The sequence below is a fragment of the Argopecten irradians genome, chromosome 1 (genome assembly GCF_041381155.1).
Source record: "Argopecten irradians isolate NY chromosome 1, Ai_NY, whole genome shotgun sequence".
NCBI classification, from domain to species: Eukaryota; Metazoa; Mollusca; class Bivalvia; order Pectinida; family Pectinidae; genus Argopecten; species Argopecten irradians.
In genome coordinates this window covers 21,452,909-21,476,059 of record NC_091134.1, presented here as the reverse complement: position 1 = coordinate 21,476,059, position 23,151 = coordinate 21,452,909, and the positions used below count along the sequence as shown (strand labels likewise).

The following is a 23,151-nucleotide window of genomic DNA, read 5'->3' as shown; positions in this document are numbered from 1 at the left end:
CAAAAAGACCCATGAACACTCGAAAATACGCATTTATATATTACGAATTATATATCTTTAGCATGAATAAAAACAACTGAAAATTGACACGTGTATACTATTTATAATTTTATGATAAATAATTGACGAATACTTCTTAAAACTAAAAATGTATTTAATCAGAAACATATATGTATAATTGTTTCTGACAATATGAATTAAATTTTATCGTATTAGTTCACCAGTTAAGTTTGGCCTCTATACTGGCATTACGTGCAACAAAGTACATCAAATAATTACCAGAATATGATATCGGTCGTTTAATGTATATCAAATCAATTCAGCAAACCTGAAAAGCAGATCATTATGTATAACACTTAATCAGCATTTTACAATTAAAGGCAACAGCAAAACGTCTGTAAATAACAAATATTTATTCATTTTATGGAAAACGATCTTAATTTAAAATCGTCAACAATTCAAATTTGTGAGAAGAATATACATACATGTAATTGCACATAATCAAACACATAATTTGTTTGTCATAGTTAATCTCCGTGTACATTTGTTACCGCTCATATCGGAACTCTTCCGAAAAAAAAGATGCAAAATGCATAGCTCAAATGACGAGACGCGGGAAAGAAAACAACAAAATATACATGTAGGAGAATATGATAATTATGGTATATGTATTTTGAAAGGGGAAAAGAGAATTGTAAACATAATTGTTTTTCAGGTACAATCGGCTGGCGGCTGTACGTACTGTAAGTCTCGTTTCACAAGGTAAAGTTTACCCGTGTAAGCCGTGTGCTCGGCCGTCACGGCTCGGCGCGCCCGCTCGATGTAATTAAGCTACGAAATGTGTTAATATTAGCGCAGAAACATTGAATATAAACGCAGAAACATTGAATATAAACGCAGAAATAAATAAATACTGGAATTACGTGCCACAAAGTACATCAAATATTACCAGAATATGATATCGGTCGTTTAATGTATATCAAATCAATTCAGCAAACCTGAAAAGCAGATCATTATGTATAACACTTAATCAGCATTTTACAATTAAAGGCAACAGCAAAATATCTTTCAAAACGTCTGTAAATAACAAATATTTATTTATTTTATGGAAAACGATCTTATTTAAATATCGTCAACAATTCAAATTTGTGAGAAGAATATACATACATGTAATTGCACATAATCAAACACATAATTTGTTTGTCATAGTGAATCCCCGTGTATATACACATATTTTACACATTCATTTGTTACCGCTCGTATCGGAACTCTTCCGAAAAAAGGTGCAAAATGCATAGCTCAAATGACGAGACGCGGGAAAGAAAACATCAAAAGATAGGAGAATAGGATAATGAGGATATATGTATTTTAAAGGGGAAAAGAGAATTGTAAACATAATTATTTTACAGGTACAATCGGCTGGCAGCTGTACGTACTGTAAGTCTCGTTTCACAAGGTAAAGTTTACCTGTGTAAGTCGTGTGCTCGGCCGTCACGGCTCGGCGCGCCCGCTCGATGTAAGCGACGAAATGTGTTAATATTAGCGCAGAAACATTGAATATAAACGCAGAAACATTGAATATAAACGCAGAAACTCTTAATTCTATCGCCGAATCTGTTAATTTCACCGTCGCATCGGAAAAGTTTGTCGATTCCCAACCTCCGACAATGTAGCAATAAATAGCCGTGCACGTAACGAAGTTGGGTAATTGTGACTGATACCCTCTGTTATTCGGCCGTCAGCCGTCACGATCCACGGCGGACAGAAAAATACTTAATTTTACGGCAGAAATACTTAATTTTATTGATCGAATTGGAATTCTGAGGAAAAGTCTTAATATAAAGGGTTAATACTGAATAAAAAAGCACATATGTTAATCCTGCCGAAACTTGTTAAAAATTAAGTATTCTGCCGTTATTCTAACAAGTTTCGGCAAGATTAACACATTTTGGGTTACCAGTGCCTGTTTAAGGATTTTTTAAATACACATATATTCTGATTATAGTGTGAAAACAAATGAACGAGAGACCACCATATCGAGTGCACACCAGAGCACCCGCTGCCGTTCAGGAAATTTCTTGTCGCGCGAGCTCTCGTCATCCTGAACACGCCTCAGTGTTAAATAAGACTTAACAAAGTTCTACAAAGCGGCAAAATAACAATAGTTTTCTCATAATGACGTGCTCACCCAGGCTGCTGTCACGGCTCCTGGCCTCCTCAACCACACCTCCTGTCCCCAATATCTTTCTATGCTAATAAATCTACAATAATCTAACATCAATAATGTATCTTTACACACACTGTAAAGTACGTAAAACCACCACGTGCTCCGATTTTTTTTACATCGAAAGTGTTAACAAATCACCTGTCGCCCGTACTCGCATTTCTTAATTACTCGTATGTGCATACGAATCGAACGCCTCCTTGGCCTCAATCACTACATCTCATCGATAGAATGGAAATCATTGAACATGTAAAAATTGTTGATTTTTAATGTTCGTATCGTCTGTGAAAATTTATCCCTTTTTTTCCCTTCGAGTTCACCCCAATACCGTCGAAGCGCCCCTATGTCGAGAGTACCGTGCCTCGGGCATTCATGAATACATGTACACTTTCCGTGTTTGTAGGAAAGTCCCAAGGATGTCCGATTGGGTACCTTGCCCATCCCGATTCCGTTGACCTTCTCTTCTCTATAACCCACAGGTGTGACAACTCTTCAACTATTGGTAATTGGTAGTCATGGGAAACAACGAGTAGCTTAAGCTAACTACAGGGGTTCCCCATACAGGTAAGAGTGACACGTGAGCTAATCCCTTGGTTGAAGTGCAGTGCAGTAGTGACTCGGCCAATCTACAGAATTGATAATGACCAGTTGAGTGCTAACATGAATAAATACAAATAAAAGTACATGTAGTATGTTGTTATGTTGAATTATCATTGCTAATATTTTTTAAGAATGCGTTTTTTCAAGTTAGTACCCGGTTTAGTTGTCATACTGCTAGTAACGACAGTGATGAACTTGGGAAGGCCAGGAAATACAGAAGATACCTTTAAAACATATACACAGTTTAAGATGGGAACAGTATTATCTGTCTTTTTGGTTTTTCGTCTATAATACTGAAAGGTCATATTATATCGTAAGTTAATAGTTGACAAAAGCAATGCATAAAACATGGTAGTTCGTTTTTTGTTTTGTATTCAATACAAAATTTACCTAAAAATTTACGATTACAGATAAATTTTAATTAAAACTATAATAAAGTATACAATGTACATTGTATGTGCCAAATGCAGGGTAGATATATAATAAAAGTACCGTGAATAACCGATACAATATATGCTTTGTAAAACCAGAGCAAGTGTGATATGTAACTTTCAGTGAATGCGAATACAGCTCAAAACGTATTTTATAGTTTCAAAACTATTTCATAGATTTGCAACGCTACTTGAAATAACTACCATGTAATTTTTAAATGAAGACTGATTTGATATATTACTGAAATAAAATCGGAAACTTTCTTAAAATGCCAGCATAAAGCCATCTCCGAAAACTATGTTAAAACAAGGACGTAGATGACGTATCACTTATAAATTCTTGATTAAAAAAAACAGTTGCGTAATATTCGCACGAAGGTGTCCCGTATATAAATACTGTCGCCGTTAAAATTTGACAATAATGGTGAGAATTTCGTTTTGAGACATCTTTTTCTGATTACACAAAAGTGAATGTAAAATTAGTATGATCATGACACATAATTATATATTTTATGTTCAAAGTCTTTAAGAAATAGAACTTTATAAACGTTCAAGCAATTAAAGCCCTTGCTAAAGAAATCAAGAGCTATAAATATATCACCAAATACTAACACCTATAGATTGGTACACGTAAATTTGATACTCGGTTATTAAAGCTTCCAGACGAAAGAGTCGCATGATAATGGTAATAGTGTTGTGTGTTGCTTCATATGTTTGGGGAATGTTGGAGTGAGTGACAGCAACACGTCCGTTCATTTTGGCTTCCTTTTATTCTTGACGCGTCGCAAGATACTGGTGATACTTAACGTTACACTAGCGTGACGTCGAACGGCGTTAAATACGGACAGCGGCATGGATTAAAAATGGCATTTAAAGAAATTTCGAATATAGAAATACAAAAGTTATATATGTATCGAATCCTTTTAATATGACCTATAAGACCATGTATATAAAATGTATGTATATACATCTGTATATTGTGTCTGTATCTGACTTTTCTTTGATTTTAATCGAATTAAAGATTCCTGTAATGTTTCTCTTGTGCTTGAATGAAGTTTCCAATATTCATGTTGAGGACTATAATCATATTTCATCTTTATTTTACTTCCAAAATGTACATATGTATAATAACGGTATAAAATGCTAATCTTGTACACAAAGCTGCAGTTAAACCGTTCTCGGTTTAGAAGTCAAATACAGCGATTGTATTTTCATAAGGCAACGTTAACGTAAGGTTTTAATGAAAAAGATAGTATTACGATATTTGTTATTTGGCATCAGTTCAGTAGTATTTCCTGTAAATAAAATATAGAGTACCATGATAAATACAGATCGATAAAGACTAGGTTGAACTCACTACATGAATATTTTAACAAAAAATGCTTGACTCAAATTTTTGATCATAATGTTCTCTAATTCTACGACCCCGGCAAAAGGACACTAAAGATAGCATCGTAAACGGTCAAAGGTTTTACTGAACAATATAATACATACATGTATCAACAAAAAGTATAGGTGATTTAGATATACTTAATTCGTGAAACGCTCAATTTTGTAGCCACATGCTTCCTGACAATGACAACACAATAAGAGACCAACCATTACTAGTATACATGTATCAATCTTTTAAACGTATTCTGATTGGGGTAGGGGAGTGATTGGCGGTTGGTGCAATAATAGAGTGATAAAGATAACCCGGCGTAGTATCACTAACCGTCCATCTCTGGGTCATGAGTTGGAAACCAATGTGGGACAAATACATAAAATATGTAGTGACCACAGGTCGATGTTTTTACTTCTGATGCTTTTACTTTTCCACCTTATATGCTTTGTGCGCAGCCAATTAATATGTTATAATAAGGATGTTAATTAAATGAAATAACAACACCCTGACAGTTTCAAGGTACATGTACTGTGCCGCTGACGACCACCTGTTTCTTTTACTAAACATAACAATGCAAGTTTGGAATTATATGGATTTTCTTATAGACTAAAAGTTAGAAACCTATCGCTAAATACACAGGGACCTGGCACGAAAAAATTAACCAATAGTATACATATATATATATATAGTATCAAGGGTATGAACTCGGCGGTCGAGAAAAAACGAACCTGTTTTCTTAAAACCGTGATTATTTTATCGTGTAGCTCACTTACCTTAACCGTCACCGCCATGTTCATTTTTCTCTCGGAACGCTTCTCGAGTTTACCCACATGCACAACATTACATAATTTGCATAATGTAGTCACCATATGTAAAGTCGAGAAGCGTTCCGAGAGAAAAATGAACATGGCGGTGACGGTTGAAGTAAGTGAGCTACACGATGTTTAAATGGAGTTTCTACAAAGTAAGGGTCATGACACCTCCAAAGGAGATTGTGGATGAACACAGTTATGGGTACTGTTTACCACCACAAGCGTAGATTTTGTGATTTTGGCTTGGTTTTTGAGGTACCCATTAGAGCCGAGACGACATTTCGACCGGACAAGGAAATGTCTACCTAGCATATTTTTAGCAAAATTCCCGATTCATCAAGCCATAACTTCGTCAATACTTGGCCAATTTTGTTCATCAAGCACTCAATGGAAAGATAAATTATTTCTCTTTAAGGTAAGATATCCGCCAATGTTGTATAGAACCCATTTATTAAAATAATCACGATTTTAAGAAAATAGGTTCGTTTTTCTCGACCGCCGAGTTCATACCCTTGATACTATAATATATATATATATATGTATCCTGTTAGTTAAAAAAAATCGTGCCAGGTCCCTGTGGCTAAATACGCCATATTAAACCCAGTCTATATCCAAAAAATGTTCAAAAGTTCAGAAATTGATGAAAGTGTCCGGTACATGACGCTTATGCTTTAAATTTGGTCACCAGTATCCGAGGTTAGAGGGTAATCGGGAGTACACCGGTACCGGTGGTTTTGCCATTTTTCCGACATCGGACAATACGGTCAAAAATTGTCACACATCATTTACATAAAAAGGAGGCCGCACGTACGGTAATCGTATGGCATTTGTTTCGAAAGAAATTTTTTAGGGGACCGGTGAGACAGTGAATATCAACCGAACATTATAATGCTGATCGGCCGATTATCATATGATGTCCGGGCGATAACCGGTCTATTCACCGGACATCGTACGAATATCGCCCGAGTATCTTACGGACAACAAACGATAGTTGTACCAGGCCCGGCCGAATGTCGGGCAGTGTGATTGCCACTGGATTCCCGGAAGAATATCGGACGATATTAAACCAGGGGAAGAATATGTTGCCGGTTATGAAAATATACGGGACACCGGAGAGATTTTAACATCGAGCAAAAATCTTTGGGTACCTCCGATTATGCCTGAAAGCCTCGGCCACCGGCCGGACATGTCTGGTGTTCGGCCGGGATCAAGACCAAAATGACTAAAACCAAAAAGTCAATGTACAAATAATGTGGCAGGGTAATTAATTATGTAATTAATTAAGTAACTAATTAGTTTATGTAATTAGTATTAGTGTATTGATGTATAGTAATAAGTTAAGCTGCACCCCTGCACTACATGTATGTGTTGTCCCAGTACTGTCTATATGTCACTGTCTTGTTTACCTGTATGTAATGGATAATTTCCGAAAACCTGTCCATTATTAGAGAGAATGGATAGTACCGAGCCCGCAGGGCGAGGTACAATCCATTCTCTCTAATAATGGACAGTTTGAGGAATTTATCCTACTTAAAACCCATCATACCACTACTCACTGCCTTGCGTACCCTGTTTGAGAAATGGGACATCCCATTTCAGGAATTGCACAGGTGTTCACTCACCTGTGACAAATAATGGACTAACAATGTTGAGATGCATGCACAGTCATTTAGTTTTACACCTTTGGAGGTACAACAGTGTTTTTGAACATGTCGGATAGTGATATTTTCCTTACTCGGCCATCATTTACATGTAGGGATGTACGCAGCTGTGATTCAGATTGTTTGCCTGTTTGAAGTGACCTATTTATTCGCACAAGGACAGGTGCATTGTCTAACTTTACATCAAATACATACAAGCAAGGTGAGTTTTCGCTACAATTTAAACATAACTGTTTTTCCTAAAAAAAATCTACCATACGCATGTTATAGATATGATAAAAAAAAAACCCATATCTGATTGCTATGATAGCATTGCACTGGAATACAATGAAACCTGTCTAATCCGACACCACGTGGGTGTTTGGTCAGATTATTCAGGGTGTAGGAAAGTCAGATACTGTTGTATACTATTGTTGCTATTCAGTATTGTTGAATACGGAACAGTTACAGATAGGATAGGGAAAGCAGGTGTCAGATTAGACAGGTTTCGCTCTTAAGTATATTATGTTTAACCATAATCATCAGATTATATGTTATAAGTAATGGATAATTTCCGAAAACCTGTCCATTATTAGAGAGAATGGATAGTACCGAGCCCGCAGGGCGAGGTACAATCCATTCTCTCTAATAATGGACAGTTTGAGGAATTTATCCTACTTAAAACCCATCATACCACTACTCACTGCCTTGCGTACCCTGTTTGAGAAATGGGACATCCCATTTCAGGAATTGCACAGGTGTTCACTCACCTGTGACAAATAATGGACTAACAATGTTGAGATGCATGCACAGTCATTTAGTTTTACACCTTTGGAGGTACAACAGTGTTTTTGAACATGTCGGATAGTGATATTTTCCTTACTCGGCCATCATTTACATGTAGGGATGTACGCAGCTGTGATTCAGATTGTTTGCCTGTTTGAAGTGACCTATTTATTCGCACAAGGACAGGTGCATTGTCTAACTTTACATCAAATACATACAAGCAAGGTGAGTTTTCGCTACAATTTAAACATAACTGTTTTTCCTAAAAAAAATCTACCATACGCATGTTATAGATATGATAAAAAAACCCATATCTGATTGCTATGATAGCATTGCACTGGAATACAATGAAACCTGTCTAATCCGACACCACGTGGGTGTTTGGTCAGATTATTCAGGGTGTAGGAAAGTCAGATACTGTTGTATACTATTGTTGCTATTCAGTATTGTTGAATACGGAACAGTTACAGATAGGATAGGGAAAGCAGGTGTCAGATTAGACAGGTTTCGCTCTTAAGTATATTATGTTTAACCATAATCATCAGATTATATGTTATAAGGGTTGTGAGATATCTGATCTAAAAGACTGCATATTATCCCACCTCAGTCAAGAATCTAGAGTTCCTATTCCTCGTCAATTACAAGTTTTAAAAAGATGTAACAAATAATAATGCAAGAATCTAATTATGTTTTTTTTTATTTTCAGAACAGTAACAGCTAGGAAGGGGAAGTAATAATTTCGATGGAGGAGTGAACTTAAATGTAAAATTTTGGATAGTCAAATAAACATGTTTAGTTTTCCATACAGCAGCGTTTTTTTTCCTTTGTTCAAAATAGACTGTCCATTATTTTGGGGAATAATGGACAGGGGCCCTATAATAATGGACAGTGAGTTACATAATGGACTCCTAGGTGTCCATTATGTAATATAATGGTCATATACAACAAAGGAAACTTTACTAGCTGGGTTTTAAGGGTTGTGAGATATCTGATCTAAAAGACTGCATATTATCCCACCTCAGTCAAGAATCTAGAGTTCCTATTCCTCGTCAATTACAAGTTTTAAAAAGATGTAACAAATAATAATGCAAGAATCTAATTATGTTTTTTTTTTATTTTCAGAACAGTAACAGCTAGGAAGGGGAAGTAATAATTTCGATGGAGGAGTGAACTTAAATGTAAAATTTTGGATAGTCAAATAAACATGTTTAGTTTTCCATACAGCAGCGTTTTTTTTCCTTTGTTCAAAATAGACTGTCCATTATTTTGGAGAATAATGGACAGGGGCCCTATAATAATGGACAGTGAGTTACATAATGGACTCCTAGGTGTCCATTATGTAATATAATGGTCATATACAACAAAGGAAACTTTACTAGCTGGGTTTTAAACCTGTATATTACCTGGAATGAGAGAGTGCATGGATGGATGAGCACATTCTTTGTCTATAGGTGTGGGTAGGTACCAGTCAGGTGACTTACCTGGCTGGTCAGCTGATTGTTTTTATTGATTTTATTGGTTTATAGATATAATAATGTGTGTTTTTATTGGTCTAACTTTCCCTCCAAAATTCTATCTTTGGAGAACTTTCCTTTGTCTGTGGGCAGTTTCACAGAGAGTTTCATGAGAACAGTTGTGTTCTGGTCTCCCAGATATTTAGTTGAAATTTGGATTTGTCTAGGAGGAATTCCTTCTACTTCTGTAAGTCTCCCTTTTCTATTTCTTTCTAATATTGTATATCCTGTGCAATGTTCATAAAGTAAACTATTTATATTTATTTGCCTTATTTTGGTAAAATTATCAGAATGTGTTAAACTATATTTTTGAATAAGTTGAATTGACTTGAAAGTGTAAAAGCATAAGTATGTATTTGAATTTAAGAGTAATTGTCTATTTATATAGACAATTTGATATAAAGTGATATTTATATATTGATCTCTATTATAACTGTTATAGAGATGGAAAATCGTGTTTTATATGGAGATATTTTATTAGTTTAGACCTTTTTGTGATATTATATATTTTATTCATGTATAGGACCCTGGGTCGAAAGATTTAAACAATGTAACAAAGATCGAAGCCTAATTGAGTCGGCCCATAGCCAGGTGTGTATTTATATAATGTGTATATCTTTGTATTTGTATTAGAATATGATGTAAGTAATGCATTGATAGTGTTATATGTTGTAATGTCTAAGTGGGTAGATTATCTCCCCTTAGACTAGAGTAATTTATTGTATAGTAGAAAAGGGGCGAATTGTCTCCCCCTGATATCATATGCTATAGAGGAGACAGATTATCTCCCCTGATTTTAGATCATAGAGGGAACAGATTGTCTCCCCTTGTATTTATTATAGATAGCAGAAGCTATATCTATTAGTATAAAGTCTAATTTATAATAGTTGTTCTGGAGTTTATAAATAGATTAACTCTGATATCTAAATATATATTGTGAATCTGATGTTGATATACTGTAGGCTACACAGGGATCTTGTATGTATGTATGATTAATATGAATGTTATGTTACTATGTATTATTGAAATTTGTACTTAATGAGTCTTGTTTTATCTTGTTACAGACTCTACGCTTCTACGCTTCTACGTTTATACGTTTATACGCTTCTTCGATTACGCATGTATAGAGACAATAAAACATCATGACGTAGAAGATGGTTGTGTCATCATTTTCTAACAACATATCATCTATATCATCTGGGCCTAACCCAACCCAGCAACAATGGCGCCCATGTAGGGACCCAGGATGGCAGAAGTAGAGACATATACCAGATATACCGGATAATGCTGAACCACAACTACTGATGTGTACTAAGGTACTGTGAACCTGTGAACTATATATTTATATGCTTGTCTATCGTGACCCATTGGAAACTTCTTCCGTGGAGATGACTTTGGTGTTACATCATGTACCTGTCCAGACTTTTCCGTAATCGCTACGCCAGAAAAGGATCACATGACACTTTATTTATGTTAGGCTGCAGATGTGATGGTGAACCGTGTGCATTCTATTGACATTATTGCCTAGAAACTGACATTTATTTATTCTTTATTTTGTGTTGATATTGGATTATAGGAAATATTCTGCATTCAGAATTACTTACTATAATATTTTCACAAATCTTGTTTGATAACTTTTCATGTACTTGTAGACTTTATCAGTATTTGTACTTTGTCTTAATTAGTCAATTTATTTATTTAATAATTGTATTATAGCGTTGTCTGCTTGGGTATTATTTTTTTTTCATTCATTTATATATTTGTTTATTCACTTAATATTTATTTTTCTATCACTATTTACCATTCATTTAAATTTTTGCATTTTTTTTTTCAAAATTTGATAGGGTTTAGTTATACAGGAATACATGCTAATCCTATTGTTCTACTATGCTCTATTCTGTTCTACTGTGTGGTTTCTAGACCTATGGAGTTCAGTTTTCAGTCGTTTGTATTTTTCTTATCTGCTTCGTTGTATTTGGTAAGAGTCTGTGAGATTGTATTTGTGTTTGAGTGAATATATATGTCATTCCCATCCCTTCACATGCACATTTACATTGTTGTTGTATTACTTGTGTTCTTAGTAATAAGTAATACTTCTGATTTCAGGAACTCTACTGTTTACAGCAATAGCTTTAAGTACAGATTGATTTCTTTTGATTATTACCATACCTTCCATTACAACACTAATAGTTTTTATAGACACCCTACACAAGGAGCTGGTTTTGTTACTTGTCACATAGCGTTACTTAAGCTGACCAAAGGATTTTCTGTGTTGGCTGGTAAGTACTTTCTTTCAGGCGATAGGTATTTTCTTTCAGGTGGTAAGTATTTTGTTATAATATCCACACATTATTCTGGAATTATGTCGGATACGGAAATAGAGCTTTTGGACAGTGATGACAGCCAGTCTTTAGATGAGAATTCCACTGTAAAGGACTCCAAGATTACCATGGACTTACCAAACCAGGCTACATCTCCCAGCGAGCTAACTCCAGGAGGTTATGAACATTGTCGCAGCTTTTAAGCAGATGAGGGTTAGACCAGAAGCCTCTTCAGTGGAGCAGACTGTATCTTGGTTCCGTAGCCATATGACGTCCCAGCCTGGGGTTTCGGAAGCTGACACTTGTAGGAAGACCACGAAGAAGGAACCCCATTCCCGTTTCCTGGTAACCCAGCCTCCAAGACTTCCTATCTTCTCTGGCGATGGAAAGGGAGATGTCACCTATGACCTCTGGAGATATGAGGTGGAGTCTCTACAAAAGGAAGAGTTCACACCAGAGCAGATATCGGCAGCAGTCAGACGGTCACTGAGAGGTGAGGCTAGCAGGATAGCCATGCGATTAGGATCTGGAACTGCTATAGAGGACCTTCTTCAGAAGATGGAGAGTATTTACGGAATTGTCGACAAGCCAGAGTCAGTCCTAGCTGCCTTCTACAGTGCCCGGCAAGGGAAAGAGGAAGATGTCACAACCTGGGGCTGTAGGTTAGAGGATCTCATCTCAAAGGCATGCCAGACACACCCTTTCCCCACCATGGAGCAGAACAACATGTTGAGGGAGGTGTTCTGGAGTGGCCTCAAGGGAGCCTTAAAGGATACTACTGGCTATCTCTATGAGACGATAAAGGACTTCGACAGATTGAGGGTAGCTATTCGCAGAGTAGAGAAAGACCAAGAGAAGAGGCGAGCAGAGACTGCGAAAATCACCCCAGCTAAGGCGGCCATTGATCAGAAATGCCACTTTGAGGAACTGAAGGGAATGATCAATCAGCTGGCAGGAGAGGTCGAGAGACTTAGAGACACCAAGGTACAAGCCCCTGCCCAAGGTCACGACAGAACGAACAGGTGTACAGAGAAGACAGTGAGGAAAGATGTCGATCAAAAAGACGAGCCAATATGCCGGAGGTGTAACCAGCCGGGACACCTACGCATTGGTTGTAAGGTGAGGATGGATCACTCTAAACATCATTTAAACGCCAAGAAGCCTTCATCGGGGGGCAGATGAACGGCAGTGAGATGACTCGCCCCCAGACACCAGATTTACTAGGAACGGCAAATGAAGTAAGCATGAAGGTGAGAGGACAAGATACCAAGGCATTACTTGACACTGGATCAACAGTCTCCACCATCAGCCGGCACTTTCATAAGACTTATTTGAGCGACATTCATATACAGCCACTCTCAACCGTCCTCAACATTGAGTGTGCTGATGGACAGCAACTTCCATACGACGGCATTATAGAAGTTGATCTTGAGGTAAATGGGATTAACGGCACCCAGCGTGTAGAGTCTTGTGTCCTGCTCGTTGTTCCAGACAGTAACTACAACAGCAATGTCCCACTGTTGATTGGAACCAACATCCAGAATATTTTGATGACTCGCATGAGAGAAATTCATGGAGCGAGATTCCTCCAAGACACGCATATTATAACACCTTATTACCTCGCCTTCAGATGTATGCATCTTAGAGACAAGGAGCTAGAGAGGAACCACCATAGACTCGCCCTTGTGAAACTAGCTGGCAATAAAAGAATTACCATTTCGCCGAATACCGACATCACTTTAAGTGGATACCTCGACAAATGCCTTGGATATCAACAGGTTTGTGCAATGGTCCACCCTACCAAGGAATCGGCTATACCTGATGATTTAGATATCACACCCACACTTCTTTCATATGGACCACAGGAGAGGAGATCACTGGACATACATATAGCTAATGTCAGCACTAGGACGGTCACCATATCACCGAGAGCCATACTCTGCGAGATCCAGCCAGTGTCAGTTGAGGGGAGAATGGATGACACAGGTGAAGATGAAACACCAACCGACATATTGGACCAAGTGACCATATGTAAAGAAGACCTTGATCAGACTAAGGTAGCAGAAGTTAAGGAGATGCTGAGCCGATACCGCAACATATTCTCCACTTCAGATACGGACCTTGGCCTGTCAAGTACCATAAAACACAGGATCGAACTGACAGATGAGGTGCCCTTCAAACAGAGACATCGCCGGATACCTCCAGCCATGTTTGAAGAAGTTAGGAATCACCTCCAGCAACTATTAGCGAGCGGAGTAATACAAAGGTCGCACTCACCTTGGGCATCGAATGTCGTGCTATGCAGAAAGAAGAATGGCAAGCTCCGTATGTGCGTGGATTACCGGCAACTGAATCAGCGGACCATTAAGGATGCCCATGCCCTCCCACGTATAGAGGAGATACTAGATGCCTTAGGAGGAAACCGCTACTACAGCACCGTCGACATGAAAGCAGGGTACCACCAGGTGGAGTTAGAGGAGAGTCATAAGGAAAGGACAGCATTCACGGTAGGACCACTAGGATTCTACGAGTATGTTAGGATGCCCTTTGGACTCGCTAATTCCCCTGCGACTTACCAACGCCTTATGGAGTATATTCTCTAGGATATGAACCTGAAAATATGCTACGTTTACATGGACGACGTCATAATCTTCGCCAAGTCGTACGAGGAACACATGGAGCGACTCAATGCCATCTTTAAAAGATTTGAGGATGTGGGTCTTAAACTTTCCCCGGATAAGTGCTCCCTGTTCATGAAGAAGGTCAAGTTCGTAGGACACATTGTATCAGAGGACGGTGTGGAACCCGACCCAGAAAAGCTGGAGAAGGTGCGGACATGGCCGACCCCTACAACACCAGAGCAGGTACGCCAATTCTTGGGCTTTGTCGGATACTACCGCCGATTTATAAAGGACTTCGCCAAGATTGCTAGACCTTTAACATATCTTATACCAGCACCTAGGAAAGGGAAGGGCAACAAAGCTGATAGAGACAAGCCTAGATGGATATGGGAAGGAGCCCAGGAGGAAGCTTATAAAAGCCTGAAGGAGCAACTACAGTCGCCACCCATCCTCGGCTATCCAGATTTTAGCAAGCCCTTCATACTCCACACTGATGCCTGTATCTTAGGGTTAGGAGCAGTCCTCTACCAACAACAGGACAACCAGAAGAGGGTTATAGCCTATGCCAGTCGCGGACTTAGTAAGACGGAGAAGCGATACCCCGCCCACAAGCAGGAATTCCTTGCCCTTAAGTGGTCTGTCTGTGAGAAGTTCCACGACTACCTGGTTGCTTCCAAGTTTTCCGTCTTTACAGACAACAACCCACTGACATACGTCTTGACCTCTGCCAAGCTAGATGCCACATCTCAGCTTTGGGTTGCAGCATTAGCAGCATATGACTTTTCCATCACATATAGACCAGGTTCCAGCAATGCTGATGCTGATGGAATGTCCAGACTACCAGGACTTACCACTACAACAGATGAGGGCAACAAAGTCATCGAAATGGAATCTGTACAAGCGGTTTGCTGCAACGTGGCGACACCACCATACGCTGAATGCTTGACAACCGACAGCAATCTTATAGATGCCAATGGAGCGGAGCCTAAGACTTATCCTGTAAGAAGTCTCCGTAAAGATCAAGCCAATGATCCTATAATAGGATGGTGGCTACCTAAGGTTAGAGAGTCCAGGAAACCAAGGAAACAGGATCTTCCACCAAACTGCATAAGGACTCACCAGAAACTCCTCGACAACTATGATAAGCTAACCATAGAGGACGGATTACTGTACCGAAAAGTACTTATGGAGACAGAGGAGGTTAAACAGTTGGTCCTGCCACAAATCCACCAGAAAACTGTTCTGCAATATCTACACAATGATATGGGACACCAAGGGAGAGAACGCACCATTTCACTTCTGAGGAACAGATTCTTCTGGCCAGGGATGGTGAAAGACGCAGAAACATGGATACGTTCCTGTAGTAGGTGTCGCCATAAGAGAACGACTACGGATAGGGCACCATTGACCAACATCACCACCTCACAGCCCCTGGAGCTGGTCATGATGGACTTTCTCTCCTTGGAAACTTCTAAAGGAGGATTTCAGAACATCTTGGTCATCGTGGATCATTTTACCAGATATGCGGTTGCCATACCAACAAGGAACACCAACGCCAAAACCACGGCCGAAGTCTTCTTTAATCACTTCGTGACTCACTACGGCCTCCCACAGCGGATACACAGTGACCAAGGACCTAATTTTGAAGGAAAGCTTATCAAGGAGCTATGTCAACTAACAGGGATGAGCAAGTCACGCACGACTCCATATCACCCCATGGGAAATGGAATATGCGAAAGATTCAACAGGACACTCCTTGGAATGTTAAGAACTCTGGAAAACCCATTAAAACAGGACTGGAAGTCTCACGTTCCGACATTGGTACACGCATATAACTGTACAAAACAGGAGAGTACTGGATTTTCACCTTACTTCCTCATGTTTGGGAGAGAACCACTTTTGCCAGTAGACCTTGCTTTTGGTCTTACCAGAACTTCAGGAAGGACAGAGCCGACATCAGTCTACATCAAACAGATGAAGAACCGCCTGAAGGAGGCTTATGACCTTGCCAAGAAACACGTCAACAAGGCACAGAGGAAACAGAAGTCTGGTTATGACCTTAAAGCGAGAGGTGCGGTGCTACAACCAGGCGACGGGGTACTGGTTAAGGTGGTTGCTTTCGATGGAAAGCATAAGATAGCAGACAGATGGGAGGAAGAACTCTATACAGTTCTGAGGCAACCAAATGATGAAGTACCAGTGTACGAAGTGCAGAGACAGGATGGTACAGGGAGAAAGAGAACACTGCACAGAAATCTCCTACTGCCAGTAGGACTGGAATTAAACCAACCAACTAAGGAACCGGACACCAGTGTCAAACGGCCGAAACCTGCACCGAGGCGAAAACATCGCAACATCACTGTGATGGAGGATAATGACCCCTATCAGGATGACAGTGATGAAGAGGTCACATTAGAAGTCACTCCTAAGAGTGTGGTTGACCCCCAAGTGACCTTGGAGGAGTATGAGGACCACCAAGATGATGATGATGCTCCCATGAGTACTGGTGACGACCAGTTATTGGAGGATGAGGAGGATGGACGGAGTCAGCATCCCCCATCAGAGGAGGAGGAGCAAGATCAGAAGAGTGATGTTCAGGAGGAGACTAATGAGGACGCAGAAGTCCAACATCCTCCGTCAGAGGAGGAACCAGAAGGTGACCTCGACCTTGATGAAGCGACCTCTCGACCCAGGCGGACACGGATGCAACCCAAATGGATGCAAAGTGGGCAGTATGTCCTAAGTCAGCAGCCAGATTGGGTCAGTAGGGCTAACTACATCAGAAGCCTCGCCAGGTCTGGAGAATTCCAGAATGCTCAGAGTGACCTCACTCGAGCACTTCTGAAGGTTATCACAGATAATGATGCAGATTAAATTTGTTTTATCATTGTTTTAATTATGATTATATAGAAATATTGCCTAATGTTTCAAATGTCTTTTATTTCAGAAGTCCAGAAATAACATTATTATATTTCTGCTATTAACTGAATTTATTTCTCTTCAGGTATGCAGAAGAATTAAGATGTATTATTAATTTCAGATTAATCGTTCTTTATTATTTGTTTTAAAAGTTGCAGATGCCGGGGACGACATCCTTAAGCAGGGGGAGAATGTGGCAGGGTAATTAATTATGTAATTAATTAAGTAACTAATTAGTTTATGTAATTAGTATTAGTGTATTGATGTATAGTAATAAGTTAAGCTGCACCCCTGCACTACATGTATGTGTTGTTCCAGTACTGTCTATATGTCACTGTCTTGTTTACCTGTATACCTGTATATTACCTGGAATGAGAGAGTGCATGGATGGATGAGCACATTCTTTGTCTATAGGTGTGGGTAGGTACCAGTCAGGTGACTTACCTGGCTGGTCAGCTGATTGTTTTTATTGATTTTATTGGTTTATAGATATAATAATGTGTGTTTTTATTGGTGTAACTTTCCCTCCAAAATTCTATCTTTGGAGAACTTTTCTTTGTCTGTGGGCAGTTTCACAGAGAGTTTCATGAGAACAGTTGTGTTCTGGTCTCCCAGATATTTAGTTGAAATTTGGATTTGTCTAGGAGGAATTCCTTCTTCTTCTGTAAGTCTCCTTTTTCTATTTCTTACTAATATTGTATATCCTGTGCAATGTTCATAAAGTAAACTATTTTGTTTATTTGCCTTATTTTGGTAAAATTATCAGAATGTGTTAAACTATATTTTTGAATAAGTTGAATTGACTTGAAAGTGTAAAAGCATAAGTATGTATTTGAATTTAAGAGTATTTGTTTATTTATATAGACAATTTGATATAAAGTGATATGTATATATTGATCTTTATTATAACTGTTATAGAGATGGAAAATCGTGTTTTATATGGAGATATTTTATTAGTTTAGACCTTTTTGTGATATTATATATTTTATTCATGTATAGGACCCTGGGTCGAAAGATTTAAACAATGTAACAAAGATCGAAGCCTAATTGAGTCGGCCCATAGCCAGGTGTATATTTATATAATGTGTATATCTTTGTATTTGTATTAGAATATGATGTAAGTAATGCATTGATAGTGTTATATGTTGTAATGTCTAAGTGGGTAGATTATCTCCCCTTAGACTAGAGTAATTTATTGTATAGTAGAAAAGGGGCGAATTGTCTCCCCCTGATATCATATGCTATAGAGGAGACAGATTATCTCCCCTGATTTTAGATCATAGAGGGAACAGATTGTCTCCCCTTGTATTTATTATAGATAGCAGAAGCTATATCTATTAGTATAAAGTCTAATTTATAATAGTTGTTCTGGAGTTTATAAATAGATTAACTCTGATATTTAAATATATATTGTGAATCTGATGTTGATATACTGTAGGCTACACAGGGATCTTGTATGTATGTATGATTAATATGAATGTTATGTTACTATGTATTATTGAAATTTGTACTTAATGAGTCTTGTTTTATCTTGTTACAGACTCTACGCTTCTACGTTTATACGCTTCTACGTTTATACGTTTATACGTTTATACGCTTCTTCGATTACGCATGTATAGAGACAATAAAACATCATGACGTAGTAGATGGTTGTGTCATCATTTTCTAACTACATATCATCTATATCATCTGGGCCTAACCCAACCCAGCAACAATAATATTGCATAATTTTAATACTGGGCTACATGTATTGTATGTACAGTATTATGTTCAGGTAAGCATACGCACATAAATTATATACCAGTATCAGTATTCATTTGAAGAGGTTACCGTGAAAGGTCACAGACTTATCGTAGTTCCCATTTGTTGAGACTTCCCTTATGACATCTCGCGAGCTTCTCAGTGTATAGTAATCTTGTCGTCTATGAATTCATTAAATGGAAATACATTTACACATGCACATAAGATAGATACGGAAGCCTAAGCGTGTAATCTATTTTTTCGGTGTTCATAGTTTGAAATTTTAACCAAAATGTTCCCGTCAGATACCGTCACGGCTTGTATTAAAATTTTATTACGCAGATGTCTGGAACATTTCAATATTCTGGGGACATTAATTTGCAGATAAAAACATGTTTACAAGAAAATAAACAATAGCATAAATAGGATAAGTAATATCATGACCACAACACTGAAATCGAAATGCCCACAACACTGATATATGGAAGGTGGTAGGGAGAAGTTTGGAGTTCGCACCTTTAGTGCAAGCCTTTAGCTTTTTTCATTAATTACCGTAAAACATGGTAGCCGTCTAACGTCAATGACTTTTGCAAATAAAGTTTTGCTATAGTAGTATCGGTATCGGGTATCAGTTGCGGAGGGGGGGGTTACAAGTTTAATTGTTATAATAACTGTTCGACTAGTCTTTAGAAGGACTCACTTTAATTAAACTTAGTGTATTATCATACGGAAACATTTTCAATATATGATTGTATGAGTGAATGTTGTTTTATGGTTGGATAAACGGCGACGTCATGATGAAACAAGTTTTTACGTATGACGTAAAAGTGAACTTGGGACATTTCTATGTAACATGCGGCAATGGATATATCTTTTATAATTTGCAACTGACTTGGGTCATGTTATATATGAAAATGAACAACACAAAATGTACTTTTATATGCTTATAGAGCCAACAACACAAAACAAAGCGATTTTGGTATGAGTACGTCATAAACGTAATGTCGTTGATTAAGGTCGGGCATATTCGCATTTGGGACATTTGCTTTGGACACGGCAAAATCAATGTAATTAAGATACCGTTTTATTTCTGCATATGATATCTACCTCAGATAGTTTTATTGAACCTGTACTTTGTAATGATTGTTTATTGTCCACTTATATCGTCTTATTAATACATTTCAGCGTAGCTAAACAACGCGGTTCTACTTCTTGATACTAGATGGGACACTTTTGCTCTTTTTCTATTCTACTCTTTTACTACTGAAAAAAGACTCAAATTCCAAAATGCCGTTATCTACAAAATAAGTATATATCGTACTTAAGATGGACGAATTTTAACAGTTTTGAGTGAAAAATTACGAGAGTACCGTGACTTTCTTACGTATTTGTGCAACCGCGATGTAACATGGGACAACGAGAAAATGACGTTATGTTGACAAATTTCTACGAATTTTTCCTAAATATTTTCTTCATATCTGTCAAATAGTTACATATTTGAAATCTGTGAATCCTTCCGGTTCGTTTGGTATATAATACTTCATATTTAGAAACTTGACTAAATGCATCACGTTTAATACTAAACCGCGAAGTACGGATTACGCGAAGTATCACCAGTATCTTGCGACGCGTCAGTTTCTCAATTTTCTATCTTTCACAACAAAAGAGTTCCAAAGTTCCAAATGTGATTTAGACTGGTTCCCTTCCCTTAGTTCTCTACTCTCCGCCAGGCTGCGCTCCGCTCACTAGGGACCGGTAGCGGGTAACCATGATGATTTTTTTTGATTGGTCAATCTACATATCCGGTTCGCTGGTACCACTTTTTTTAGACGTGGGAAACCCCTTTACGCACGAAGCGACGGATCTTAACGTAAAGAATAAATAATTTATTTGAACGATATATAAACAAAATTAAATAAGATCTTAAGTTTTGAAATCATTTCGTGCTAACAGAGTTTAGAGTGTTCATAGGAACGACGTTAATGACGTTATTTTCTCTTAACGGAAGTAGCCGTCTCCATGATGACATATCATGCGCAGAAATGATGCGCACTACTCTGGAGTTGGAATTCCCACTCAAGATGGCTACCCGCTACCGGTCCTCAGTGAAGCGTACGCAAGGGAGGTAACTGAGGCGGGAACCAGTCTAAATGTGATTTAGAGTTATTTCCCCCTTGCCCACAACTAGATCGTTTCATCACTCATTCCAATACAATACTATAACAATAGTGATGTTATGCAAACACTTTGGACAGTCTTTCGAAACAATATAAGACATTTCCAAAGTTTTTAACTTTTAATTATACCCGCTTTCACCGACACAGGGGATATTGCATGCAATTTCAATTTATCCGTCCATCTGTCTGTTTTCTTAAATCCGCTCTCCAAGATAACCTGTTTTGCTCCTACGGTTTATTCAACATTTATCTGACTTATAATAAGGCACAACTAGCCATGTATTCCAATAACCCCATGGGAAATTTGAAGTTCCCTTCCGTATATACATACAGAATATAAATATAAATACACGAACATACCGCAGTCTCCCAAAACACGCACCTCGCACTTCACACGCGATACGCACTGCATACACGGGAGGCCGTCCTTACATGATCCTGGCTATTAAAAGGGCGTTAAAACAAACAAACAAACATACATACAAAAAACAGCAATATCCTATATATAACTTTCATAGTCGTTTATAGCAATATAACCAAATCTCTCCTGTCATGGCACCTCTCAGGCACACGGGGATTAGTCCACCCTTTGTATACATTGCTCCATACCAGAAACATATATATATTTCTTTCATACCTACGGGTTTCATACTGGCTCGTCTAGGGCAATACACTCATGTCGCATGAGGCTGTATTGCATGGCCTCCCATACAATAAAGCCTCGTGACGTCACGGCGTCAACAAAATTTATATTTCCTCGGTAAAATTTTAACATTTTTTCACAAACTTGGCTGGTTTTACTATAAAAGATGCATACAATGTAATTTATGCTGAAAATATCACTTACTTTTTCATGTATGGAAAATTGACTTTAGTTGTGGCAGAATATCCCTATCCTTCATATCCACATATGAAAGAGTCTTATAATATGATATTAATTAGAGAGCTTGGCAACTTCACCATTTTTACGATCGACAGATGTACCTCTGTATGCCTCTTGGGGTTTTTAAATACACTCCTAAATAGTTAGATGCAGTAGGATAATAAAATTATGTTAACTTATACACCAATAAAAGAAAATGCACTGTCGGTTTTGAATGTCAGGTTTTGGACAAACCTGGTAAAATAACTTATTTTCATGCTTTCAAAAATCATACTAATATTAATCATATTAATTTGAAAAAACTAGTTATATCAGACCATGGTATAATGTTTAAACTTTATATTTATGCACAAATACACTAAAAAATAGTTAGCTAAGGGAAACTAAGCCTATAACTCGATGGTCCCTCTGCCGTCAGCAAAGAGAATGAAGGAGATTTGCTTGTTCGTCTTGTGTCGAAGCGACAAACGTTCATGATAACGTTAAAAGTAAAACAGGGAAACAGCAATACTATCGCCAGAACAACATGTACACCAACACATGACTGGTTCCTTCACATATCTTTTTATAAGAAAATTACAATTACACTGTACTATCATCAGAAAATATATCCACTGTAACACATATATGTACTGGGGAATTACAAGATCACGTAAGTAAATACGTTATACCAAATTCAATCGTTTCACTTCTGCATACCATAGTTTAAAAACTATTAATTAAAAAAAAACTTGTTTTATATTTAAATTATAACTTTGAAATCAAACTCTGTTTTAAATTCATTTTCTATTACGGGTGCCGTATTAACAGTTTTGACTGCTTTTCCATAGATACTGACTGATTTTGTCATTTTACTGGACACATCAACTTCGCTAGTCACAGATTATTCAATAAAGACGCATTAAAATTCCACAAGTTTTACATTTAATTTAATTCGAATGTTTTTCTGAAACGACGAGACCAGGATACAGTCCGCATTATTGTGCGGTTAGTTATAACCTTACTTATACTTATAAGTATAGTTAAAACAATGACTGAATCATCCCCTGTCATGCTGTATTTTTGAGCTGTCGCTTCGAGTATAGCTATTTCCGGTGTA

The 23,151-nt window shown here is 37.9% G+C and overlaps 3 protein-coding genes and 1 long non-coding RNA gene across 4 annotated transcripts in view; all 4 read left to right on the top strand.

Annotated features, from left to right (window-relative positions):
- Positions 1-23,151, top strand: part of LOC138320646 (phosphatidylinositol 4,5-bisphosphate 3-kinase catalytic subunit beta isoform-like) — a 102,369-nt gene that overhangs the window by 30,133 nt on the left and 49,085 nt on the right. The window lies entirely within an intron of this gene.
- On the top strand, positions 7,641-9,098 carry LOC138320641 (uncharacterized). The gene is made up of 2 exons (XR_011208225.1): positions 7,641-8,102; positions 8,584-9,098. It is a non-coding gene; the product is annotated as an uncharacterized lncRNA (long non-coding RNA).
- Positions 11,893-12,894, top strand: LOC138317877 (paraneoplastic antigen Ma1 homolog). Its single transcript, XM_069259883.1, has one exon. It carries the CDS (start codon positions 11,893-11,895, stop codon positions 12,892-12,894), a length of 1,002 nt encoding a protein of 333 aa, XP_069115984.1.
- On the top strand, positions 12,891-14,315 carry LOC138317812 (uncharacterized). The gene has a single exon (XM_069259764.1). It carries the CDS (start codon positions 12,891-12,893, stop codon positions 14,313-14,315), a length of 1,425 nt encoding a protein of 474 aa, XP_069115865.1.